We start from the raw sequence: 27975 nt of genomic DNA on the forward strand, positions 1-27975 counted from the left end.
GAAGCATAAAACTGTTCAGTCCTGTTCAAAAAAAGGCTAGACCAGTGCTTCTCAACCTGTGGCCCAATCAGCACAGAGCTGCAGCTCATGTGACATCTTCAGGGCCCTACAGGTAGTATTGGATGTGTACCACAATGGTAAATAGAACCATTGGGACCATTGAGAACCATTGGTCTATCATCTAACATATGGAGGCGTTGTTCCTCCACGGAGGAATGCAGCTCAGGGAAAAATACAGGCAAGTACACAGCTTGATTCAAATTAAACTGAGAGACCACCTGGGATACAAGCTTCAGATGTGGCCAGAACGTAACCTTGTCCTTGGAGAACTGTAAGGAGGCCCAGCCATCAGGGCCTGTTACTCTCACCCCCTCCTGGCACAGGTAATAGCTATCAAGAATGCAGTTTTCTGAGACAGGAGGGGCAATGGTCAGGAAGCAAGGGGCTTGAATGAAGTCCCCATTAGAGCTGCTAAGACCATGTTCGGGTCCCACAAGGGGACTGGCTCTTGGACTGGAGGATGCAGGGAGAGAAGTCCTTTCAGAAATCTCATCACCATTGCACTGGAGAATGCCAATTTCCCTTGGATAGGTGGATGAAATGCCAATATTGCTGCCAAGTGTACTCTGAAAGAACTGAGTGCTAAGTCAAATTCCTGAAGGTGTAGCAGGTAATTCAAGATGTCCTGGATAGAAGTCTCCACTGGATGGGTCCCACGGGTTAAGGACTATACTGAAAACTTCAACTTTGCCAAGTAGGCTGTTCTAGTTGAAGGCTTCCTACTGTTAAATAGGACCTATTGGACAACCTCGAGCAGTGCTCTCTCTCCTCTTTCAGTCATGCAGCAGCCACTCCATAAGGTGCAAGGAGCTGATCGCCAGAAGCAGAGTGCAGCCACAGTCCTGTGTAAGGTCAGGAAGGAGAAGTGGCATGGGAGGCTGAACTGACAGGGGGAGGAAGTCCGAAAGCCAGCACTGCTTTGGCCATGTTGGGGCAATCGGTATGAGCCTAGTTCGATCTGCCTTGAGCTTAGTGATGACCTACGGAGTGATCAGGATAGGAGGGAATGCATACAGCAGAGCTGACTGCCAGCTGCAGAGGAAAGCATCACAGAAGGAGCCTGAGCTGAGCCCTTCCCGACAGCAGAATAGACGACACTTCCTGTTTTCCCTCATCACAAAGAGGTTGATTGTGGCGCTGTCCTTTGGATGGTTTTCACAATGTGGTGTCTCTAACTTCAGGGACTATTTGTGGCTCAGGGAGAAAAGCCTGCTGACATGATTCTGGACTCCTGGTAAGTGGACAGCTGTCAGGGTGATGTCCTCTTTGATGCAGAACTGCACAGGCTGATTGCCTATAGGCAGAGTGATCTGGAGTGGGTTCTCCCTTGTTTGTTCACATAGTACACTGTGGTGGTATTGTCGGTGAGTATGTGAACCACTGAATGCCTGCTGCAGTCCCGGAAGGCATAACGTGCCTTGTGGATGACCCTAAGCTCCAGCACGCTGATGTGGAGCAAGGTTTCCTGTTCCAACCATAGGCCCTGCACCCTCAAAGAGTTCAGATGCACTTCCTAATCCAGAAGGGACATGTCAGTAACTACTGACTTGGTTAAAGAAAGCCTAGTGAAGGGGACTCCTTGGCACACATTGCACATGGACTCCCACCAGTGCAAGGATTCCAGGACTGATGGAGGAAGGAGAACCAACCTGCCCAAAGAATACAGAACAGGAAGGTAAGCCATCCTGAGTCACATCTGAAGAGAGCAAAGATGCAACTTGGAGAGTTGTATGACCTAGGTGCATATGGTCATACATGTGTACAAGCGAACATGTGGCCCAATAGGCTAAGACAAATGCAACTATTGTGGACGGTTGTGATTGCAAACAGAGGCACAGCTGTCAAATGGCCTGGAAGTGGTCAGTTAGAGGAACACCTTGGACTTCATGGAATCTAATAGGGCCCCAATTAATTCTATTTGCTGAATGGGAGCCAAGGTCGACTTCACAGTATTTAGAATGAGTCCCAAACGGTCGAGTAAACATAGTGTAGTATTGATGTGGGCGAGAACCTCCTCGCTGGAGCTGCTCTTCAGCAACCGGTTGTCAAGACAGGGGAAGATATAGATTCCCATCCTCCTGACGTACACCATGACCACCGCCAGGCATTTGGTGAAGACTCGGAGCAGAAGAGGCACCAAACAGTAGAATAGTGTTCTCAAAGCAGCAGTCCCCTACCATGAAGCAAAGAAACTTCCTGCGGTTCAGCAGAATGGCCACATGGAAGTAAGCATCTTGAATGTCCAGAGCAGCGAATCAGTCATTCTGAGACAAAGCAGGGAAGATAGCTGATAGGCATGACCATGTATTTAATGAATTTGTTGAGTCCTCAGAGGTAGAGGATCGGCCTCAACCCCCCTTTGATTTTGGTACCAGGAAATACTGAGAGGAGAACCTGTGACCTAGGTGTTCTCGTGGAACCTCCTCCACTGCTCTGAACTCTAGCAGCAAGCAAGCTGACCTGCTCGAAGAGCAGTGTCTTGTGAAACGAGTCCCTGAAAAGGTATGGGGAAGGATGTGGGGAGGGGGCATGGAGAGAAACTGGATGGCATAGCCCAATCTGATAGTGTCTAGGACCCAGCTTTCGGAAGTAATTGAGACCCATTGTAAAAGCAGGCCAGCCTGTCTCAAAGGAATGGGAGGATGAAGAGGAAGGAAGAACAACTGGAACACCACTCTGAGCCAACGAGTCAAAATGGGTGCTTAACAGGTGCAGAGGGAGGGTGCGCAGACCAGCCAGGCCCCAAGCTCGAATGCTTCCTCTGGTCAGACCTATCCCTCTTCCTGGGGTGATCTCGCTGTCTCAAGGGGAGGGCTGCACAAAATGATGCTGCATCCTGCAATGCTATTGTTGTTACACCCTGTAGTGGCATCTCTGCATGGGTGGCATGTACACCCCCAGAGACCTTACAGTAGCCCTTGAATCCTTAAAGGAATGCAGGGTTTCAGCGGTCTTGTTTGAAAACAAGATTTGGGAACCGAAAGGGACAAGTCCTCAATCATTTGCTGGACATCCAGCATGATCTCTGAGTTCTGGAGCTAGGCAGCCCTCCTCATAGTAATCTAAGGCCATCGCCCTGGCTGACACGTCTGCAACATCAAGGGCAGACTGCAAAGACATTTTAGCCACCAAGCAGCCCTCAGCGACAAATGCCTAAAATTCATCACGGGAAGCCTCAGTCAACTGGTTCTCAAATATGGCCATAACTCACCAATTGAGGAAGTCACATTTGGCCAGCAAAGCTTGCTGGTTCGCGATCCTCATCCATAGTGAAAAGGAGGTGTATATCTTTCTGCTCAAAAAGTCCAGGCGCTTAGATTCTCTCTCTGGGGAGTGGACTTGAACCTGCCCTGCTGGGCTTGTCATTCACCACTGTATCCACCAGGGAGCGTGAGGTCAGATGGGAATAAAACCCTCATATTCCTGTACAAGCACAAAATAGCTCTTCTCCAAGCACTTGGCCATCAGCAGTACCGAGGCTGGCATATCCCAAAGGGTTCTCGCAGGATCTGGGAGCATTTCATGAATTGGGAGGGCCATGATCCCAGGGATGGAGGGCTAGAAAACGTCCAGGAGTTTGTGGGTATTCTCCTGGAGAAACTCTGCTTGAATACCAAAGGGATGAGGCCACATAACGTAAAAGGTCTGGGTATGCCTTAAAGTCCTCCAGGATGGAAAGGGAGGTCAAACCAGCCAGCACTGCATTGGCCGGGGAGGGAGATGAGGCTGTTGTCTGGGACAAAGGCAGGTCCTGCTCCTGAGGCTGCATCTCCAGACAAGGAAACTCCAGCGGCTCCACAGGAAGGGGAATTGTGGGCGCCTAAACTGCAGCCACCATTGCAGCACGAGCAGGTGATCTGGCTTTTGACTTGGACAATGAGCAAGACCTCTGGGAGCAAGGAGCTTCCCATTAAGCCCAAGGGGGCCACTGAGATGGGTAAGGCATTGGTGGTCAGTAAGTGCCAGGCCAGGGGCCTCCAACCCAGCCATGGGTCACATGCCAACCTGGTAGCCATACTAGTCTACTGATGGCCTTTGAACTTCCTCCAACAAAGTGGAGCAAGAGGACCCCGATTCTGAGGGAGGTAGCCAACAGGCTATCCAACTCATCTGTGACACAAAGAATTGGCTCTCCCAATGTAGTCAGCACCATCAGTGCTGCATGCAAGGTCGCTCCCAGTGCAAACACTGGTAACAGAGCACCCAAGTGCCTCGATCCCAGGGGACAGCAACAACCCTGACAGAACCATCTGCGGCGTCAATTGCATTGATCCTGAGGAAGGGCCTGATACTGAAAAACTTTGTACTGGCTCCGGTACAGTGTTCATACCAACCCCCAGGAAGGGGGCTTCCTGGTACGGTGACAAACGGCCTGAGAGTTCAATGGCATGCTCCAACTGGGGTGGGGAGGGTCCATTGTGGGCACCAGCCTTGCAAAATCTTAAAACAGCAGCAAAGACAGGACTGAAAGGTAGAGTCGATCTGCTAACATCACAGACGCTGTTGGCACCGATATTATTCTCGCCAGTACTGGACTCATTGGACACCTGGAGGCCGGAACTGGAGTCAATGGTATGAGATGTCTACCCTCCCTACCCTGTACCAAGGGAGGGTCAGAGGAACCTGTGCCATTCCACACACCAGAGCCAACCTTTGCCGGTCTGCACTCTTCTTAGGGCAGGCAGAAGAGTCGCCCTGGGACCTGGAGTGCTCACAATTGGTTCTGGAAACCTCTTCTTTGGTACCAATGACAGAGAACTACTCCTGTACCTCTTTGGAGGCCCCTGACCCGCAATGGAAGGCAGTAGCACTTTCCGAACTGGAGGGCGATCTGTGGCCTGAGAACTGACTCGGTACCGAGGCCTGCTTCAGGGCTTGTTCAAGCAGGTGCTGCTTGAGGGGGAAGGTCTCATGCCATCCGAGTCATCTTTTTAAATCATCTACAGATTGAACAGCACACTTTAAGGTGGACTTTGCCAAGGCAGAGCAAGCACCTCCTGTAGGGGTCATTGTTAGGAATTGCCACTCCACATGAAGGGCAATGCTTGAATGCTGGTGAGGGCGTCACCAGGGAGCACTACCGCTATACTATAGTCTAAAACTTTTACTCTCACTTGACTATATACAATAAAACTAGCCTAAGAGGATGAATTGCAAAGTTATGAAATGACAGCCACACAGAGCTCTGACTCCAGGTGACGGGCGGTGAGATGGAGCTGAGGGTGGCAGGGGTGGGGGCAGAGGTGTTTGAGACAATGTTGTCTCATATAGCCAACGGAGGGGCTAAAGGAACGAGGGCTGCCCCTCTATGGATAGTGCTAGGTAAAAGGCTCTGGCAAGCAGGGTGCACACACACCTACTTGAAATACACATCTGCATCTATTGGAAGAAGAAAGATACAATTTCCTTTTTTCCCCCCCTTAACCTGTCTCCCCATCACATCCCAAAGTTTCTTCCATTCTTCTACACTTCCACAAGGATCCACAACACACAGACTACAAGAGGGTATCCAACTTCCCTCTATTCTGAGCAAGAGGTGCCATCAGCCAAGCTACTTGCAGGAGAGAGCCACCTCCGCGCTACCTCATCACACACCATTAATCAGGTCCTTAGTAAGTTACCAAATTTCCCATCTCTTCCTGCAGGGGAGAAGTTGGAGAAAATCTCTTCTTTCTCTACTGGCTCTTCAATATTGTAGTACACATCATCAAAAAGATCAGTTGACTGGTGGTGATGGTGCCTGATCATCAGCTCCTCCTCTGGTGATCATGAACCTCTAGTATGTGCATATGTGCATATTCTATGCAGTGCCTTTCATTGCACTCATTCTACAAGATGTTATTTCCATTCATGGCTAAACAGCAGTTGACAGATAGACAGTAAGGAGCAGGGTGCTGCTGCCTGATTGCTGCTGAAGGACAACCATGTGGACTTGTAGCACAAGAGAGATATTGCAGGCCACAGACCAGGAGACCGGATGTGTTGGGATTATATTGAAAGATTAAAAATCCCTTCTTAAATAGATAATCATCCAAGACAGCTCCTCAAACTAGAACATGAGGCTTGGTCTGCACTACAGAATTAGGTCAACATAAGGCAGCTTACGTCAACATAATCATGGCAGTGTCTACACTAGAATGCTGCTTTCGCCAAAGTGGCCCGCTACACCAACATGACTCCATCTCCACGAGAGGCACAGCACTTACATCAGTGTAGTCAGGGCAATGCAGTGTCTGTCCATTACTTATTTCAGCTGTTGGCCATCATTCTTGTCAATTTCACAACTGTGTCTGGCTCAGAGCAGCAACAAGGCTTGCAGCTGGAGATATGAAACTGACAAGAATGTCAATTTCATGCTGGTAGGCTCCCTGCTGTGAAACTGATCCTGGTGCTGGGCTCCTAGCTGGAGCCCCAACCCCAGGGTGACAGCCCCAGCTATGAGCCTGGCATGGGGCTCAATTTTACAGCACAGAGCCTACAGCAGCGAAACTGATATTTTTGTCAATTTCAGGGCTCCAGCTGTGAGCCTGGGCTGCTGCTCTGAGGTGCAGGCAGCTGTGAAATTGACAATTTCAATTTCACTGCTGGTAGGCTCCCTGAGCCCATGCCAGGCTCCTGCTGTGAGCCCTGTGTGGCTGTCAGTGCCCCTCCTTCAGCCAGTGCAAGCACACCACCGACAGAAGGAGGGTAGTGTGGACAGCAATAGCCAATTGAAGTACTGTGGTGGCTGTCGGTTGACCTAAATTTAGTCAACCTAATTTTGTAGTGTAGACCAGCCCTAACTATGGCAAGTCAGGATGGGAGATTGACTGCTTTGAGAGAACCAAATCTATGCCTAAAAGTAGAAGTGCCACTGACCTTCTGGAGAAGTAGCTCAATGGACAAAGAGAGAGAATCCAGTTGAAACTCTAGAGTTTTTGCATCTACCAGAGGAAGTAGTGGATCCAAGTGTACTAAGGGCCCTGTAGTTGCAGGATATAACTTCCTTTCCTTAAATTGCAGCAAGTAGGACTGTCATTGTTTTTTTTCTGTTATGGCAGAGGATCCTTCTAAAAATCCTCAACTGGCCACTGCACACAGCAGAAAGCAAAAATGACTACTGTCAATGGAGAGTTTCTAGGTTATACAGCTGCATGAGTGACAGCAATCTTGTCTTCTCCAGTTGCTAATGGGTGGAGACAAATCCTATACAAAAGCACTGGATAGAAAAAGAGTTGCATAAAAAATTAATCTCATTACTGCAAACTATGATTCCTTCAAATGATAAAACTTCTCAATTTTAAACAAAGAACTTTCTTGGTCCTGTCTTGAAAGCAAAGAACCCAAGCAAATGTAAGTGCACTGTAGGAAGAGTGCATTGTGTGTGAATTTAAGGGGAAGAGGAGTAGTAGTGAAGTAATGTACCTCAAACAGTGCACAGTGGAACATGTGTTTAGTACACCATTCCCACAACTGTAAATGGTTCTAAGAGTATTTTGGGAGGAGAGACATGAGATGGTTCAGTACTACAAAGAAAAGACTGGTACTGCTTTCAATAGCTCTTCCAGTGTTAGATAATAAAAAGGAAATTTTAGTAGAAGGTATTTTTTTTAAATATTTTTGAAGTTTTTCACCTCTGCACATTATTCAAGATATAATGTATTAATTAATGTATTAATAAATAGTTACAGAACATTTACAATTACTTGTAGAACTACTTGGATAATTCATTTCTTTATTTTATATCACATTTTTTGTACAATAATCCTAATTAAACAACATAGTTTCAAAGTTGAAATTAAAATCTAGAAGATGAAAAAAATAACGGTATAGGCAAGGGAGAAAAGATGTGTGCTCAGATGAGATATGAAAATAGTTGGAGAGTCAATTAGCCAGAAAGACATAGGCAGGCTGTTTCACATAGCAGAGCACAGAGGAGGCTTGTGTACCAACTTTAGAAACACTGCACTGAAGGATAGAGAGAAGTCCTATGTGGATAAGCAGAGTAACGGATGTAAAGATGTGGTGTATAAGAGATAGACAGAAACAAAGCCACAGTTTTAAAAAATGAGGTGGGAAATTTGAATTGGCTCCTGAAATTTATGGGGGAAGCAGCTGTCTCGGGCTGGCCAAGATCTATAGTTTTGTGCTTCTTGTACACATAATACTCCTGGGGGAATTTCCATAAAAAAACTAAACTCTGTGCACAATATTTTACAATTCTGCAAAATTCTGCATATTTTATTTGTCAAAATAATACTATACGATCACACCAGTTTCAATTATTTTGGTAATTTATTTCAAAATACCTATCAGCAACTATATATGGCCAGTCTAAACTACCAGCTAAATCGGCACCACTGCGATTGATGCAGCAGTGTCAATAAAGTGGATCTGGTGAAGACACGCTAAGCCATGTCTGCACTCCACCTCCCCAAGAGATGGAAGCTATGTCGATGGGAGAGTGTCTCCCATCAACATAGCACGGGGTAGACACCGCTATAAGTTGACCCAAGTTATGTCAACTTCAGTTACATAACTTATGTAACTGAACTAGCATGACTTAGATCGACCTACTAACCAGTACACACCAGCCTGATGTCTGGAACAATACAAACACAAAAAATTCCTCCAAAATAGAGTTAAGGAAACCTCTAAGACAACTCAGTTCCTGTTTCTCTCTCCCCTCCCCCCAGAGCCCAGCAGGAGGGCCAGATATCCCCACCTCTCGTCCCAGAGCCCAGCTGTGGGGCAACTTGCATGCATCCCCTCCCCACCAGAGCCCAGCTACAGGCCCCCCATCCCAGATCCCCGCACCCCCTACCTCACAGAATCCAGCTGCGGTACCCCACAGCCCAGACACACTCACTCCCTCCCACACAGAGCCCAGGGATCCAGAGGGAGAAACAACCTGATGCTGTGTCCCGGGCTTATATGGAGTTTCATGCACACTGCTTCCTTCCTTTAGGATGTGCGGGGAACTTCAGCTGCCCGGTAGCCTCCAGCTCCCTTCCCCTCCCCCTCCCCCGGCAGCATCATCAACTTGCAAGCTGGGCTCTGCCAGGTCCAGTGCTGCCTAGTGGTGGCCAGTAGGCTCTGTAGCCCATGGGGGGGGGGGGGCGGAGGGGAGGGGAGGGGAGGAAATTCAGCACAAAAAACATTAATTTCTGTGAAAATTCTGCACTGCACGATGGTGCAGAATTCCCCCACAAGCAACATGAGGTGGGAAGCAGCCTACACCTGCTTGAGTTTGGAGAGTTAGAACTTAGCAATAATTAAGATTAACAGAAGATGATGACATAATGAGGATTTCAGCCATGAATGAGGATTTCAGCCAACGTGGCATAAACTGGAATAGATAGATTTACAGATGTAAGAGATGCAGAAGGAAAAGGAAACGTCAAGGCCAAGGATGGCATGTAGAAAAGAAGCAAATGGGAGAGCTGAGTCAGACAGGGAAAGAAAAGAGATGGATTATGTTTACTGATGCACCTCTTCGTCAGAGAGATATTTAGTTGAAAAATTTAATTTATGGTTTCCTCTGATTCCTTCAAGACAGGCTGTCAATGGACATGGAGGAGTCATTAAAGCTCTCTAAAGATACAATTTGGAATCAATATATAAGTCAGGTGTCAGCAATCTTCGGCACATGGCCTATCAGGGTAATCTGCAGGCAGGCCATGAGACATTTTGTTTATGTTGACTGTCTGCAGGCACGGCCTCCCACAGCTCCCAGTAGCCACAGTTTGCCATTCCTGGCCAATGGGAGCTGCGGGAAGCAGCGCGGGTCAGCAGATTACCCTGATGGGCCGTGTGCGGAAGGTTGCCAACCCGATATAAGTGGGAGCTAAAACGGAGGTTGGAGATAAAACGACAAAAGGGGGGAAACAGAGCGAGGGATCGAGAGCTGAGCCTTGTGAGACTCCACAGGGGAAGGGTCTTAGCACGGAACAGTTAAAGAGAAACAGAAATAGTGGCTTGATAGGTAGGAATGTAACCCTGATATGAAGAAACCAGAGATTCCTTCACAAGCAAAGACAAAGTCTGGAAGGGGAAGAGTTCCACCATATCAAAGATTGTACTGAGGTCAAGGAGAATGAGGAGAGACAGCAAGTCCTCGTCAGCAGAAATAAGATCATTAACTACACGAAAGTAAGCGATTTCTATGCTATAGCTAAAGCAAAACCAAAGCAATATTGAAAACAGTCAAGGATACTGTCAGCAAGATGACTCAGAAGATTAGAGACAGTGCAAGTTCATGAGAGTCAAAGGCGGATGTAGATTTTGGAAAGCTAGGGGAAGGTACCAGGGGAGAGCACTGTTGGCAATGGAGGTAGTGTAAGGAGCAGGGGGAGGAGAAGGGAACAAACAGGAAAAGATGAAGGAGACTATTTTCTTAAAAGATGGGATTATGTCAGAAATGTGTAGAGTTGCAATAAAGAGGAAGGCAGAAGAGGATAATGAAATATCATGGGCACAAAATTGGGAAGAAGATGGGGCTGGAGAAGATATTGTTATAAATTAGGGAAATATTAGATTAAAAGGATGATATGAAATTCTTTGCAACTGATAAGGGAAAGGATTGGAGGAACGGGCAAATTAGGTGGGTGGAAAAGGGAATTTATAAAGTGGAATAGGAATAGGGAGTGAGGATTTACCAATACCTTGGAAAATGAGGGAGGAGAAGAAATTAGATTTGCAGCCCAGAGGGCATCCCTGTAGAAGACATAAGTAAGAGTGTACTCACTTGAGAATCATAGTCATGGTTTCTTTTCTGTCTTTCCCTTGGAAAGGTAGAGTACCCGTGAGCATTTCAAACTGTACAGAGTAAAACTTGCATCAATTACATTAAAAGACTTGGACAAAACCTAATTTTTGATAAAACTACTTAACAGAATAATATTTTAAAAGTCATGCATATCAAAAATTAAGACTTTGCAAAGCAACTGCTTATGCTACAAGTTTTAATTATTGCAAAGACCTGGAAACACTTACTGAACTTACAGTTGCAAAACAATTTCCACCATTACTCTGTGTTCACATACTTTAACTTTCTGAAAAATTCACCTTTTTATCAGCTGTAATTCTCTATGCTTGTTTTTTCCCCTAAATACAACTTTCTTTGGGAGCTTGAGCAAAATAACTTTAGTTATCTGAGTTTTTCAAGGGGACAAAAATACAGTTTTCTCAGGTAAAAAATATTGCCAGATGTCTAAACAATGGTGAAACAATATAAATAGTTTTTACTAGGAAAAAAAAAAAGTAGTTGGATAATGAAGTTATTCACAATTAAAAAGTGGTTATTGCATATGTATGGGGGAATGTATGAGGACTTGCAAATAGAAGACCGGCATTGTACAGGCATACATATTTTACAATGCCTTTTAATGGGCAACCGCCACTTTTAAAATACTGTTCTATTCTGAAAGTGACTGTATAAAAGAGGTTTGCAGTATTGTAGCCTTGTTGGTCCCAGGATATTAGAGAGACCAGGTAGATGGGTGAGGTAATGTCTTTTATTGGACCACTTTCTGTTGGTGAAAGAGACAAGCTTTCGAAACACACAGAGTTGAAGAAGAGCTCTGTGGAGCTTGTCTCTTTCACCATCAGAAGTTGGTCCAACAACAGAAAATGCCTCACCTACCTTGTCTATAAATGAGGCACATTCTTAGTCTACAAACCTGGTGTGTCTGTATTCAGGCTCATACCTCCTTTGAAGAAAAAAAAAAAGGTAACTACCTTTTACTCCTGCAAGCACTACAGAACCAACTGTGTTCTGCTATTCAGGTTCATAAATTGTTTAAATAATTGTTTATTAATCTCCAATTGCCAGGCCAATTTCATCTCCTGTGCAGCCTCACTGGATGCAATAAAGTTGCAAGGTATAATTGAGTGCAGATGTTTTATTACTGTGGATAATGCATGAGATAACATCACAAGCTATATTCTTTTTAACAGTTAGAAAAAATAGCTTTTTATTTGTAATCTGAACAAATATGACCTGCAACACAATATGGTATCACGTAATGCCATTTTTACTGTCACCTTTAAGAGAAAAGTACACTTTAAGCAGTTGAAGAAGCTTAAGTTCCTCCGTAAATGCACACTTGTCAAATTATGTAATCATCTGTTTTAGCACTTATTCCACTATATGGCAGTTTAAGTCCTCCTATATATTCAAGGTAGTTTAAAAGGTTAAATCTTTCAGATGTTGTGAGGTGGTGTTAGGTGCTTACGGAGTTGTAAAACAGTATAAGTGCTTATGCCTTCAAGGTTTTTTGCTTCATAAAACCTAGAGAATTTAATTCAAAAATATGTTAATTAAGTTTTATGGTTGGTCATTTAAAATCACCAAGTCATGAAATGATAAAAGTTCAGGTTTGAACGCTTATGTTAATGTAGTCATATTGCATACACAGTATCTTTTATTCCTGATTTTTCATTATGGCCCAAAAGTTTGAAATTGTAATCAGTAATTCTGAGTGAACAATAACCCGACTACATATGCAAATGCAGTAGTCTCAGATACAAAATATGCAAGGACAATAGCACTCATGCAGTTCTTAAAACCCAGGCCTAAATAGCTAGCTTTTTATAAAAATTATTTCAGAAAACATACAGGGATATGAGATGCTGCCAACTTAACATAGCAGTTGGAGCCTGGAATTTTGCATTTCCTGACTTTGGAAATAAATTGTTCAACTAACCATTTTATTCTATTTAATATAATGCTAATATAGAATAATTTCACTACTTCTCACTTTGCTGAACTACAAATCTGATAATCTTACCACACTTCCTGGCAAGGTATGCTGGAGAAAGGACTAATCTTATCACAACTTTATTTTTTAAAAATTACTCTGTACATTCAATTGTGTACTATGAAATACATAACAATTAAATGTAAACTACCTATATTTATCAAACTAAAAGAACAAAGTAAATTGTATTGCACAGTATAATTATTTTCTGAGGTTTATTTACTTACTTCTAATCTACAAAGTTTGTAAATACACAAGTCTCACACTTCATATGAGTCAGTGAGATTCTATTTATGAGATATTTCATAAAATGTATAAGTTCTATCAACAAAAAACTAAACAAAACTAAGTTATCCTCTTGTAATTGGTGTTCATAGATGTCATTTCCACAGATTTTCATCTAAGATCTCTCTGACCTCCTCCCCAAAAGACTACACAGGACCCAGAATACTTTAAGAATAGGATTTTCAAAAATGTTCAGGATTGGCCTTTTTCAGCTCTTACTGAAGTCAATCCTAAATACTTTGACTTCAATGGGAGCAGACTTCAGCCAATGCTGAGCACTTTTGAAAATCCCACCGTAAAAGGTTAAATTTTGATAACTACAGTGTCTAACACACACACACACTATCCTTTGTAGGTGTGTACACGCAAGTGCATGTGCGCACACACTTTTCCACCACGTGACTGCTTCTTGTAACTGATGCAAAGTGAAAATAAACAGGATGTGTGAATGGGAAAGCATACACTGGTGAAGGAAATTACATGATGTGAACAATTACAGCTATTGGTGACAGAGTAGCAGCCGTGTTAGTCTGTATTCGCAAAAAGAAAAGGAGTACTAGTGGTACCCTAGAGACTAACCAATTTATTTGAGCATTATTATTATTATTTGAGCAGAGTTATTGGTGAGATCATCTGTCTCCTCTACAGTTTTAAGTAGAATTCCAATTATTGCACGCCTTGCCTACCATCTATATAAGGGACTGCAGGAACGAAGGAGCAATTTGTTTTATTAGTCGGTTAGGAAGAACTGTTTTACCAAAAGAAGCTACTGAACAAACACGTTTTAGCTACACTGGGTAGAGGCTGAAGTAATCATGAAGACATCTTGCACTGGGTTCCTCAAAATAAGCAAAATAAGATTAACTGAACATCCATTTAGATAGCTCATGTTCAGAGATAAATTAACTTAAGGAGTCAGAGATACAGGCTACAAAAATAAATATTTTATGGAAAGATACTATGGAAGTTTGTCAAAGTGTATTTGAAATAGTTTTTTTAAGTGTTAGACTTCCCAATTCACCCTCCTGCAAATCAACAGCCCAAGTATTTTTAAGAAAAGTGCAACTGGACTCTAAAAATGACATTCAGCCATGTTTAATGACTCTTCATGGTTTCCAATTTTAACATGTTCAGTTCAAACAAAGACTTTTTATTATTATTATTTTAGTTACCAGCTCTGCAAACTCAATCTGGGATCTAAACCCCAAATTATGTTCTTTCTAGCTCGTTTTCCATCCATATTAAAATTACAATCTGATTGCAGAATCTTAGTTTTTTTCTGATGATGCCCAAGTCAGAAAAGAATACAGAGCACCCTTACTGAGTATTGGCTGCACAGTCCTGGAAGAAGTAGTGAAAATGTATTCTTGTTAGTCAAGTATGCAGATATGACTCTGACAAAACACAAATGCAAGATCTCTTCAGTGATCAGATGCCTTTTTTACACAGTCATTTTCCATACCACAACAGCATTTTACATATTCAAAAGGTGATAGGGTATGTTTTCAGATCTAATAATAAAGAGAGTCTCCTTATCAGATCATAAGGCACACACAGAGACTGTGCTGTCATAATTATACAGGTATTGCAGAAGCATCAAAAGATAAAAAAATCTTTCATTTTTAAAAACATCATTTGATCTTAATGTTAAAAAAATCATACAATGATTTTTAAAGTATAAAATTCTATTTGGCATTCCTAAACTTTCAAACAATCATTTTTCCTTTTCAAAAATACCTGCATTTGTTATAAATGTTAAAAAAAAATTCCATCTGGTAAAATTTTGTCAATTTAATGGAACTTATTTTTTGATGAAATATCATATGCATGGCCCTTCCAAGCAACAGCTGAAAGTCTGTAATCAGCTCAGTGCAACTCTAAATTCTATCTCTGTGCAAATAAAGCAGCTTTCATTATTCTGTTAGTTTGAAACTGAGATGGCTAAGGTGATCAGAAAATTTTACTTCTAAAAACTACTTTTTCTGTGATTGAATTCAATTTTAAAGTTTCAAAATTTGAATCTATATGGAAAATATTTTTCACTTTTGAAAAGCAAGCTTTTCTGAACACTTTCATTTTTCTATCAGTCTCAGTTAAGAACAGTCAGGCACACAATATTCCATTGAAGCAAAAGAAAAAAGGTGGAATGATATCAGTGACGTGATGAGATCTGAACCATGCTGTTGAGCCAAACTGAACAGTAGTACTAATTACCAATAAATTCATGTGACTGGGTTAAGCCAGTCATAACCCACCTTTTGCTATGATTTCTATTCACCAGAAACCTACCATTAAAACACCAAAAGACCACCAGTCTGCACTCTGTGTGTGGCCTCGTCGATTAACTACCTCTGGTGCCATATATTCTACTGTCCCACAGAAAGAATACGCTTTCTTTTCATGATCGATCGACTCTTTGCTTAAGCCAAAATCTGAAAAAAATATAATCTGAAATGAAATTTTCCTACTGGCTAAGAATTTCTAAGCATACAAATATAACTAACACAAAAGCTATAAAACTATGAAAAAAGTCACATTAGTGGTCATATCATTACTTTTTATTTTTTAAATCAGATTTCTTATTTAAATAATAACACTTCATTTAGTCCATGTTAAATATCACCATCTGTTCTGCAAAATTACTTGCAATAAAAAAGAAAAAAAATCAGATTTTACTATATTCCTTTAAAAAACATTCAGACAACTTATGAATTAAAAACTTCATAAACTGGAATTTATTTTTACTTACCTGTCAATTTGATATGTCCTTCTTCGTCAAGAAGTATACTAAAAAAAAAAAAAAAGAGGGCAGTTGAAAGTATCTTTTAACCTTGTTTTAGAAACTGTACTGACAATCAAAAGAACTTTAAGAATAGAACTTTAAAGAGTAACATCAACAAACAGAGACATGTAACAGTGAAAATCTAAGGAAAGAAGAATAATTTTGGAATTTACAGTTATAGAAAAGGGATATATTTAATGAAGTTACAAAAACATGCATTCAGTGTGTTGTTTTCTAAGGCCCCGTTCCTACAAGCTGCTCTTCTCAGATAGACTCTTGGGTCTGTGCTGGGCAGTTTGCAGGATCAGAACCTAATGAAAGCCAAAAAATTCAGAAGTTGCATCTCAATCCTAGTTATATACTTTAACATGAAAAATATCTGTAAAGACAAAGTCACAATAGTAAAAAGCTAAAGATTTCAGTGGACAACTTTTTTCTCCTTTGATTTTTTCTTAATAAAGAATGTGAATGAACACAGAATCTGTCTCAAGAATTCCATATAATTGAAAGGTATTTGCTAGTAGTCCACATGGCAGCAACAGCTCTTTAATCCTGAATTTTCTATCCACGATACTCTAAGTGAGCAGGGAAACTTACACACAACATTGAATATTTTAAGGACCAACACTGTTTCTTTGAAGCTTTTTTTTATATAACAACAAATAGCTCCTATATAGTGCTTTTCATGTGTATTATCTATCTTTGTAGTTTCAATGGAAGTGCTAACAACTTTAAATGGATGCTGTCAAGTTCCTTTTAAACCTATACTTAAAGTTGTGCTGTGTTGCCATTTACTTTTATGCTTTCTTTGGACTTGATCTTGTAACATTCTGAGTGCCTCCCTTCAGATTCTAAGCATCATCAACTCCCACTGAAAGAACAGGAGTTTAGAGTGCTCAACATGCTATAGGATCAGGCTCTCTATGAGAATTAAGAGACCGTATACATTTAAAAGAACAACTCATAGTGGGAATGAGGACCTCAACCAAAACTTCTAAATAATTTTGACCTTTGCGAGTCTCCTCTGAGACAGACACACCCAAGGCTTAAACCCAAGAACAGGAAATCTACGAAGGATATATCATTTAGTCAGTCAATGTACAATTTCTAGAAAGTACGGTGTGCCTGACTTCATTTTTTCTATTTTAGCTATAATTATTAAAACATCTATTAAAAAAGAAAACGGTTACAAGATTGAACGGAGTAATTTTTAAAAACAGTTTTATTATCCTAAAAGCTCTAAAGCTCCCCTTCCTTGATATTTTTATCCTTTTACTTTTGGCAAACAAGTTTTCCCCACTTCTGTATTTTAAAAGGATCATAAACTAACTTCATTCACTTTCTTGTTTGCACAGTAGTATTGATGAGGCCAGCAAAGATTTGAAAATCGTGTTTATTTATTAACCTGTGCTGCTTCTAGTGGTAGAATACCTGGCTATGCTCCAACTATGTAGGAACCATCATGGATCCTATAGAAAAGGTGGTTTTGAAAAGTGATTTATTTCTCAGACTGGGTGTGGTATTTTTTAAGTATATGGAAGACATTCCTCACCAGCTTAGAAAAATCTTCTTACCAGTAAATGGTATTTCTTTGATGAAACCAGCTCAGTTTACAATTTAACGAGTTTTCATCCACCTCACGGTTGTATAGACGTAAGAAACCAATGGAAAGTGCAGGATTTTAGAACATAATTCATGTGTCCCCAAGTTCCTCCTGAGCACGCTACTAGCCATTGCCATAGCACTCATTGGAGTAGTTACAAATAGGACAGAAGACAACTTATGCTTTCACCAAGGCACGTATCAGGTTAAATAAGAGTTCCATTAGAATCAACAGGGAACATTTATGTAAAACCAAAAAAAGACAAAATGAGGCAACATTCTGCAAACACCACTGTCCTAAGCATAATACCTTTCAGAAAAGGGGAAGGTACTAGTTACAGAGTGAACACAAACAGTTCCACTGTAAGTTTGGTCATTGTGAACTGAGCTGGTTTCATAAGAATACAACCATTTCTGGGTAAGAAAAAGTATCTATTCTTTGAGTAAACCAGCTTAGTCTATAGCAATCCCATTTCCACAACACGGAGGAATTACTTTTCAAGAACAAAGTCAAAGACAATGCTACCAAAAGGAGCACTAGGAGTAGATAGGTAACTAATTCTATCATGCACAGTAAGGGCATGCATGTGAAACCAAACTGCCAGTTTGCAGTCTTCTTCCAAAGCAACACTCTCTCTTCATTAAGAGGCATAGGAATTACCATACTGGATCAGACCGTGGGCCATCTAAGCCAGTATACTGTCTCTGACAATAGCCAGCACCAGATGCCTCACATGAAGTTGCAAGAAGCCCTGCAGCAGACATACATGAGATAAACTGGTGCTTATCAAAGTCTCATCTGAACCCCTAATAGTTAGAGATTGGCTTATGCTAGGAAGCATGAAATTTTAAATTACTTTAATTTTTTTCATTAACTAACTGGATATTCTTGTTATCCATATAAATATCCAATTCCTCTGAATCTTGCATCAAAAACATCTTGAAGCAATAAGTTCCACAGTCTAATTACGTGTGAAAAAGTATCAGTTTTGTTGCCCTTCTATTTTATTGTCCTGTCTTATGTAATAAGGGGGAACAGACACTCTCCGCATACCTTTGCTATACCATTAATTATTTTGTATACTTTTGTCCTGACCCTTATTACATGTCTCTTTTCTCAGGTAAACAATCCCACTCTTCTCATGAAAGGTTTTTCCATTTCCCTAACTCATTCTTGTTGCCTTTCTCTGAACCCCCTAATTCTGTAATAGTCTTTCTGAGATGGGGTGACCAGTACTAAACACAGTAATCCAGATGAGAATAATCACCGATTTATATATTAGCATTGTAATATTTTTTGTATTTCTCTCCATCCCATTCCTTATGCATCCTAATGTGATTTCCTTTTTTAAATGCAGTTGTTCATTGAGCATAGGTTTTCACTGAGCTGTTCACAAAGATGACCAGATACTTTTTCTTCAATTAATACTGTTAATTTAGAACCCAGTAAGGCATATAAGTAGTGCTAAGCTTTCCATGCTATGTGCATTACTTTGCATTTATTGACACTGAATTCAACTTGCCATCATGTTGACCATTCACATAGCTTGGCTAGGTCCCCCTGAAGTTCTGCACTGTCTTCTTTGGATTTCTCTCAATAACTGTGTGTCATATGCAAATTTTGCCCTCTCATTGCTTGAGTGTGTCTAAGGGACTGCATCCCATAAGGAATTCACTCTTCTTGAATGTGTCCTCAGGTGGGCTCTTGATTCTGATCCATCTAGACTAATCATTTTTATGAGTACTGTGACCCTTCTTAGAACCTACACAAAAAACAAAAGCATTCACTGACCCTCAAATCCTGGGTCCTACTGATATGGAAATTCAAGGCCCTCCTGACATCCAGGGAATGAAGACAATTCTTCATAACAATGGCAGAAAAAGGGGGGGAACCACCACTTGATTTTGATGGAAAGTGGTAGGACACCTATAAACAAAAAAGGGCAAAGAGTGAAGAGCCACCGTGTCTTTAGGAAACATAGTTTATAGAATTTGATATGCTGGAGTGGCCAAATACAGAGAGTTTGCCAGCCCTGATTAGACGGGCAGGTACAAATAAAGGGTCTAATGGGAGGTTTAATCCATAGCTGTACCTGAGAGAAGTTTTTTGTAAGGAGCTGCAAAACCCATAATAAATGGGTATTCTGTGAGGGCCAAGATTTGCTGCCTCATGAAATATATGGAAAGCCCAACCTGAAAGTCCAAACCAACCTGAAGAATGTGAACAAGGATGGGAGTCACCATGTAGCCTCTATGTCCTGGAACATATAAAGGAAGAGATTCCACACTCTTCAAAAGGACATCATACCTGGGTTAGGCCACTTGCAAACTGATTTAAATTTCCTGCAAAGCAATGGGTTTGGAGTGCCACCAGATTTCTTTCTGTGTCCAGTAAAATAGCAGAAGGGACTCCAGGAACACTTAGTTTGCTGATTCAAGTAAACTACAACAATGAAGTTATCTGTCCAGACTAGGAGATCTTTCCTGGCAGAATTCCCCAGAGGGGAAACAAAGACTTCAATAAGCTCTAATCTTTTAAACATTTAATGGAGCTGGACTCTAAGTGAGACCACTTCCATTAGACCAACTTATTCTTTTGTTATTTTACTAGCATCTAAAGACCCCAAAATAAGACTACCATCCTCCATCCTGCCCTCCCCCCAGCCACATGTTCCTAACTGGAAAGATTCACATCTCTGGTCAAAACCACTCACCAGAATTTGCCTAGGCAAGTTCCCTTACGGAGACTGAAGCATTAAATTCTGACCTTAAGATGACTACTTATTGATTAGTTTGGGTCCAAGTATGATTGACTGCAGCTGTTCCTGATTTAATCTTGAGAGTCCAGAAGTGGAAGTGAGGCTGAAGTATCACTTCAAGACAGGGTCCAACTAGCTGCATCTATTCCCAGGAGAAGCAGATAGTATTGCAGATTTGAACCCAGGTAGTTTGCTTGACTTTCCTCTAACAGGATGATTCTATCAAGATGTGTCCAGATATTGCATCTGGAGGCAGGCTAACCTTTACAATAAAAGCAGGAAAATATTTATTCTTTACTGAAACGTCCTGGTCTAGACAAAAATCTATGTAGATATGAACTGCTAGTCTATGCTTCCACAGGTGTGCTGTCATTACAACCAATGGCTTGTCAAAGACTTAAGGCACAGAGGACAGACTGATGTGGAGAGCAAAATATCATAGATTAACTCTTCTGAAGTAAAAATGAAAGTACCACTAGTTCCAAGAAGTAACGGGAATATACAGCTAGACATTCTGCATGTCAACAGAAGTCAGAGCATTTTTCAGGGCTATGGTTAGGATCACTGACTGGGTGGGATTCCATCTTGAACTATATATGAGGTTCAGAATATGCCACTCTTCCTTGGAGTCATTGCTCACAATGAAATAAACAGAACCACTCAGCATTGCTTATTTGAGTGCATGAGTCTTGGAACCTATAGCCAGAAGGTGCTGAACAATCTTTAGAACTACTGTCTCTCTTGCCAGCAGGAGTGAAAAAGTATAACAAAGTAACAGACGCTGAGAAGGGATACCTAGGTAATCCACAAAGAAGATGGCTCTCTTAACCACTTGTGACACTTGTCCATATGTGCTTTAAATAAAAAGAGTGACTCCTAATCTGTAGACTTTTCAGGTTCTCCATACAGTCATAGGTCTTGGAGAAATGGGAACTGGGTTTCCTGTCCCCTACCTCTTGGTGTCATGCCTCTTCTGCTACAGGATTAATAATTTTATCTTCTGATCTGTTTATAGAAAACAGTGCAAAATCTGAAGTTATGTCAGAGATAGAACCTTGAGGATTTTATCAAGCAGAAAGCAGAGTTCTCACTCTTGTTTAGTCCTTAAGAACCCGATTAAAAAGCTCCCCAGAAAGTCTGTCCCTGAAGAAAGACAGAAAGAAAGCCATAATACTATATTTAGCAGAGTTGTTCCCTCCTTCTCTAGGACTTTAGCTAAAAGGCTCAGGAAGCCAGTATGAGGACACCAACAGCTATGATGGGAAAATTGATGGAATCCTCTCAGGTATCAGAGTTATTTAGAAGATATCAAGACTTGCAGGACACGATTCGAAGAACTCTGAAGGGAGGGTTCATCTGGAAGAGTATTAAGTTCAGTAAGATATACAAACCAGGACCCTAGCTAAGCAGAAGGAATGACTATAGAGCCAGATGTGGATAGGAAAAATAAAAAAAAAATACATCTCTTTGGTTTTGCAAGGAATCTTTCAGGATACGAAAAGAATTACTTCCTGAACAATAAACAAATGCTAAATCAACTTTGGGAACAATGGCCCAGAATTAAGCTTTGTCTGTTGAGAGCTTATACTGCTAGCAAGTATCAGCAAGATAAAGTGAATATTGGGACAGAACAGGTATAAATCAATGTTTTCACCATTGGATGAAGTGGGATAGTGTTATCCAGCTCACTTTCCTCAAAGTTAATAAGGAGGACATTCCTTTGGTAGGAGGATAAGATGCAGCAATTCTGTACTATTCCTACAGAGAACAGATTAGTCTTCTAAAGTAAATTAGGAGGTCTGAACTGGGACCTCTTAATAAAGCAGTCACATTCCATCATGAGAAATCTGGGTCATTTATATCCAAACCCATTAGAATTAGAGGGATAAGATTTAGAGCACAGGGAGTGGGTACTTACAGCACCGTGTTTCTAGATATGGTCTGACGATATGGCTTTTAACAACTAAAGCCACATTATAGGTGGGAGCTGTAGGTTTATGACTGAAGAGAGGAAGTCTTAACCATGGCCTCTTTCCCCACCCCACATACATTTTAACTGCAACTGGCTTCTTGCACTTTACAGAAACAGGGGCAGGCACATTCTTCTGGGATCTGACAGCTACAAAATCATTTGCAAATCAGACAGAGAGCTCAAGGAATAAGGGTAAGATCACCCAAGGTAGTAACACTGTTAGCATAATTGCATGTTACCTGGCCTAAAGCCCTTGAGGAAGAATGAACTGTCTGTTAGATGAAGCACTGATGAGAATTTTATTCCCATTTAGACACCTCTCCAGAGGATAGTTCAAAAATCCAGCATTGAGAGCAGAAAGACTCAGAATCCAGACTGCAGTTCCCAAGGGGAACAACTGTTTTCCTCTTTGCCGCCTCCATTTTATGTTAGTATTAACCCCCACCACACACACACACACTCCCCCACAAAGACCTAGATAACTGGGAAAACTGAACTAAGGAAGGATATGAAACCAAGAGAAGGAATTCAGTCACCTGTGCTCATCTCTGAGTGAGGAAAGGATGATTGGGTTATTGAGATGGACATCTGAATTGGCATCCCAAACGCTTACAATTTCAGTGGTCACTCATGCCGGTTCAGCATGACAAACAGAAACTCATTAAGTTGCGGACCGAGTCACTCACTCAATCAGTTTAAGACAGGTCAAAATTTCTATTTTAAATTACTGGACTTGACAATATTGCTTTAAATCATGAACTCCATTTTCCGCCTCACTGCAATTTACATTGAAAGCTAGACATGGACAATTTTTTCTACCATTAGTTTTCAAATAGGTTTTGTAAGAGTGCATAGGCTCAAATGTAACCTTAAATCTTGTACTATGCATTTTTTTTAAAACTTCAGCCCTTCTTTGAAAAAATCTGTTTCATACAATAAAGGCTGCAATATTGATCAAACATACATCTGATGGACACAACAACAACAAATCAAGGCCACTGTTCCTCTGCATATTGACTATGTGATCAAGAGTATGCTGTGCTCCATTCCGCTTTTTAAAGTACCTGGAAATCATGGGCTATGTTTATTTCAGTATTTCTTTTCTCACAGAAGTGCAGCTGTCAGGGAGTGCCCAACAGGGCAACATATGTCCAATATCTGGCATACCAACCTTGTGCCAGTTGCTTTTTTTCCTACTTGAAACACTATCACACTTTTTTTTAAAGCAACTTTCACTGGTTAGCTTATAGAGTCACTAATTTTAAATGGCTAATAGTTATAAAGATAATAATGCCTAGGATTTATATAATGCTTTACACTGTTGAACTGCTATATAAAATATTAACTAATTCATACATTGCATTTACTAAAATGGATTCTTACTTCTCAGGTTTTAGGTCCCTGTATATTATTCCAAGACTATGTAGGTGGTCTAAAGCAAGTGCTAATTCAGCCAAGTAGAATTTGACATCTTCTTCTGTGAACATCACCTGAAAAAGCAAAATAAGAGATTTTTAAAAAATCCTCCAAGGGAAAACCACAAGAAGCATCAACTGAATGAGCCATTTGTATATATGCACTGTTCTTGTAGCCATGTTGGTCCCAGGATATTAGAGAGACAAAGTGGGCGAGATAATATCTTTCACTGGACCAACTTCTGTTGGTGAGAGAGAAGCTTTTGAGCTTACACACAGCTCTGTGACCTGAAGAAAAGCTCTGTGTAAGCTTGAAAGTTGGTCTCTCTTACCAACACAAGTTGGTCTAATTAAAGATATTATCTCACCTACCTTGTCTCTGTCTCCCATATAAACAATCACATCTCTTAAGGACTAGCGCTGTCTTTTCTACACTGCTGGCATGTGTATGTGGAGTGGATGTGAACTCTTGGATCTGTGTACTCTTATTTTTTCCACATTTCTAAAAGCTTGTGCTGTGGACTACAGCTGGTCAGCTAACAGAGAAACTGATCTGTCAAAAATTATTCATTGAAAAATGGCAAACTTTTAGAATAGTTAATGCAATAAATAATATGTGACTAACGCTGATATGTGCTCTCCAAATTACATGCCCACAAATTATGTAATGGAGCAGAAGGCAGGTGCAATGTGTATTGCTTTCCTACTCTATTGGCATCATAACTGTGCGCTCAGTCTCTACTGGCCCTAGGAGGAGGAGGAGGAATTACAAAAAGTCCACTTTTGAGCTCTGCCTCCCAGCCATTAACCTAACAGCAATAGGCCATTGGTTTACATGGATGACTGAGAGCAGTGTTCTGAAGAATTAAAGGACATGGTGTTTAAAAAAGTCTAATAATGGTCCAGTCCAACTCCCCCGATGTCAATGGAGTCTTTCTTTTGACTTTAACGAGAGTTGAGCCACATCCCAAGGCCACGATTCAACACACTACTTAAACACATGGCTAGCTTTAAGCATGCGACTAATCCAGTGACAACTGTGTAACTACTCTTGCTCAAAGTTAAGCACGTGCTTAAGTAACTTGCTGATTCAGGGCCTTCATAAATATCTTCTGTAGAGGCACAATAAAAATTGGATTATATAAAATGCTGACCTCTCTCCTGTGTTAACCCAGAATGCTTTCAGCAGCAAACCGTTCTCAAAATGCGTAGGATAATCATGTCTAGTGCGAGGAGGGAAGAGAGGACTGGAGTTTGGAGGTGTGCTGCTGACAATTGAAAGACCAGAGAACAGGAGAAAGGGAGACCCAGAGACAGCCCCCAGCATGAGCGGAAGTACCTCCAGAGAAGGAGGGGAGATAGATCCAGTAGAATCAGGCCAGACAGGCCCACACGCAAGTGTTTTGAGCAGGACCAAGCCTATGACCCGCTTTATGCAAACGTGAGCGAGGAGGTAGTAGAGGTAAATGGCGTGCCAGTAGAAGGGAAAACCAAAGGCCCAGGGCCATACTATATAATCAAACAGGGTCTGTTGTACGGGGTAATGCCAATACGGGGCAAGGTAGAAGAACAACTCTTGGTGCCATGGAAGCACACAAGGGCCATATTAGAGTTACCTCTCAGTCATCTGTTTGGGGGCAGATTTAGGAGCAGATAAGACCCTGGACAGAGTCCTAAGGAGGTTCTACTGGTCAGGGGTACGGGCAGAAGTCCAGCGCTATTGCACCTCCTGCCCAGAGTGCAAGCTGCATAGCCCTCGACCTCAGTTAAGGGCCCCATTGGTACCCTTGCCTGTAATTTAAGTCCCTTTTGAAAGGATAGCCATGGATCTAGGGGGCCAACTAGAAAGATAGGCCCGCAGCCACTGAAGCATACTCGTCATCCTGGACTACGCTACACGGTACCCAGAAGCCATTCCTCTAAGAAACCCCACATCCAAGGCCATGGCAAAATAACTGGTCCAGGTTTTTGCTAGGGTAGGAATCCCTAAGGAGATCCTGACAGACCAAGGGACTCCTTTCATGTGATGAAAGACTTATGTACCCTGCTCTGCATCCAAGCCTTGTGGACTTTGGTCTATCATCCCCAAACAGATCGTCTAGTGGAGCGATTTAATCACACTCTCAAAAGCATGATCCAAAAGGCAGTGGCCCACGATGGAAAAGACTGGGATACCCTCCTACAGTCCCTGATGTTTGCGATACGAGAAGTTCCCCAGGCATCTACTGGATTCTCTCCCTTTGAGCTACTGTACGGACACCACTCACGTGGCATATTAGACATCACAAAGGAGGAATGGGAGGAACAACCCAACCCAGGGAAGAATGTCATCGCACATGTGGTCCAGATGAGAGAATAAATAGCCCAAGTGACCCCCATAGTACGAAAGCATTTGGGGAAAGCACAAGAGGCCCAGCGAACCTACTACAACTGTTGGGCAAAATCACGGAAATTTCAACCAGGAGAACTGGTGCTGGTGCACACAACAGAAAGCAAGCTCCTGGCCAGCTGGAGTGGACCACATGAGATCATGGAAGCTGTTGGGGAGGTGAATAATAAGGTGAAGCAGCCAGATTGCCGAAGGCCTGAGCAGATCTACCATGTCAATTTACTGAAACCCTGGCTCGATCGGGAGTCATGCCTGGCTGTCCTGCCGGCTCCACCCCAGGCAGATGGCCCACGAAAGGATATTCCCCAAATTAGCCCCAGAACGAAAGCAGGTCGTCAAGACGAACCAGCGGAATGTGTTCTCCACGCAACCAGGCCGTACAATGCTGATCCAACACCACATCAGCGCCTGTCCTGGAGCAAGTGTGACGATAAAACCATATCGCATACCAGAGGCAAAAAAAAGAAATTAGGGCGGAAGTAAGGAAGATGCTGAACTTGGGGTTACTGAGGAATCCCACAGCCAGTGGTCCAGCCGAGCTGTCTTGGTCCCCAAGCCTGACACCACCCTCAGGTTTTGTAATGACTTCTGGAAGTTAAACGAGGTATCCCAATTTGATGCCTACCCAATACCACGTATTGATGAGCTGGTGGATCAGTTAGGCAAGGCCCGATACTCGACCACCTTGGACTTAACAAAAGGCTATTGAGAACGCCAAGGAAAAAACCCACCTTCTCTTCACCCGACAGCCTCTTCCAATATACCGTCCTCCCTTTTGGGCTCCACAGGGCCCCCCGCAACTTTACAACAATTGATGGACAGATTACTTTGACCCCATGCCAAGTATGCTGCTGCCTATTTGGACGATGTAGTAATCCATAGCCCTGACTGGGAGATGCACCTGGGGAAGTGGAAGCGGTACTAGATGCTCTTAGACAGGCTGGCCTCACTGCTAACCCATCCAAATGTGCAATAGGACTAGCCGAGGCCAGATACCTCAGGTAGTCAGAAGGGGCCTGGTGAAACCCCAATGGAACAAAGTGGAGGCAACACAGGAATTGCCCCCCTGATCCGCAAGAAACAAGTCAGAGCGTTTTTAGGGATAGTGGGGTACTATTGCTGGTTCATCCCTCATTTCACCACGAGGGCAGCGCCTCTGAGAGACCTGATAAGAGCTTGGGGCCTGGAGATAGTTAAGTGGACCTGAGGTCGGCCCTTTGCAGTCATCCAGAGCTCAGCGCCCCAGATTTCAAGAAGGAATTCATCCTACAGACACCTCGGAGGTAGGACTTGGGGCCCTCCTTTCACAGATGGTAGGGGATGAGGAGCACCCAATCCTTTACCTCAGCTGGAAGCTCCTGCCCAGGGAGCAACGGTATGCCGTAGTAGAAAAGGAATGCCTAGCAGTTAAATGGGCCATGGACATTTTACAGAACTACCTACTTGGGTGGCGGTTCACCCTTATGATGGATCACGCCCGACTCCAATGGATGCACACAACCAAAGAGGGGGTGGGGGGTTGAAGAAGGGAATATGTGATACAGCAGGGTGTGAGGCTTTGGAAAGAAAGTTTATAGGTTGATTGAAATGAAAATTGGATACCACCTTTGATAGAAATTTGGGGTGCAGAGGCAAGGAAACTTGGTCTTTAGGGAACATGGTAAAAGAGGGGTCAGTCATTAGGGCCCCCAATTCTCCTACCCTTCTCACGGAAGTAATAGCTACCAGGAAGGTGACCTTCCTGGAAAGGACAGGGAACATAAAGCCAGAGATTCGAAGGACGATTTCATTAATGTCAAGAGGACGTGGTTGAGGTCCCCTTGGTGAGTGACAGGTTGAATGGGTGGATAAGTTCTGAAGAGGCCTTTCCAAAACCTGGTAGTCAATGGGAGAGTAAACACAGAACATCCTTCCACAGAGGGGTGAACCTTCACGGAATTGAGCGCAAGGCCTGATGTCTTAAGAGACAGA

General features: G+C 42.3%; 1 protein-coding gene across 4 annotated transcripts in view; it reads right to left on the reverse strand.

The window, feature by feature from the left end:
- The window catches only part of RPS6KA3 (ribosomal protein S6 kinase A3), a 125925-nt gene that overhangs the window by 42104 nt on the left and 55846 nt on the right, over positions 1-27975 (reverse strand). For all 4 annotated transcript variants that reach the window (XM_037901556.2, XM_037901563.1, XM_037901547.1 and 1 more), the window contains exons 7-10: positions 23584-23690; positions 15835-15872; positions 15375-15517; positions 10787-10857 (exon numbers count right to left, since the gene is read on the reverse strand). In XM_037901556.2, the coding sequence (XP_037757484.1) occupies positions 10787-10857; positions 15375-15517; positions 15835-15872; positions 23584-23690 (359 nt within the window). The remainder of the gene's footprint in view (positions 1-10786; positions 10858-15374; positions 15518-15834; positions 15873-23583; positions 23691-27975) is intronic.

This window comes from Chelonia mydas, chromosome 1 (assembly GCF_015237465.2).
Source record: "Chelonia mydas isolate rCheMyd1 chromosome 1, rCheMyd1.pri.v2, whole genome shotgun sequence".
Lineage (NCBI taxonomy): Eukaryota > Metazoa > Chordata > Testudines > Cheloniidae > Chelonia > Chelonia mydas.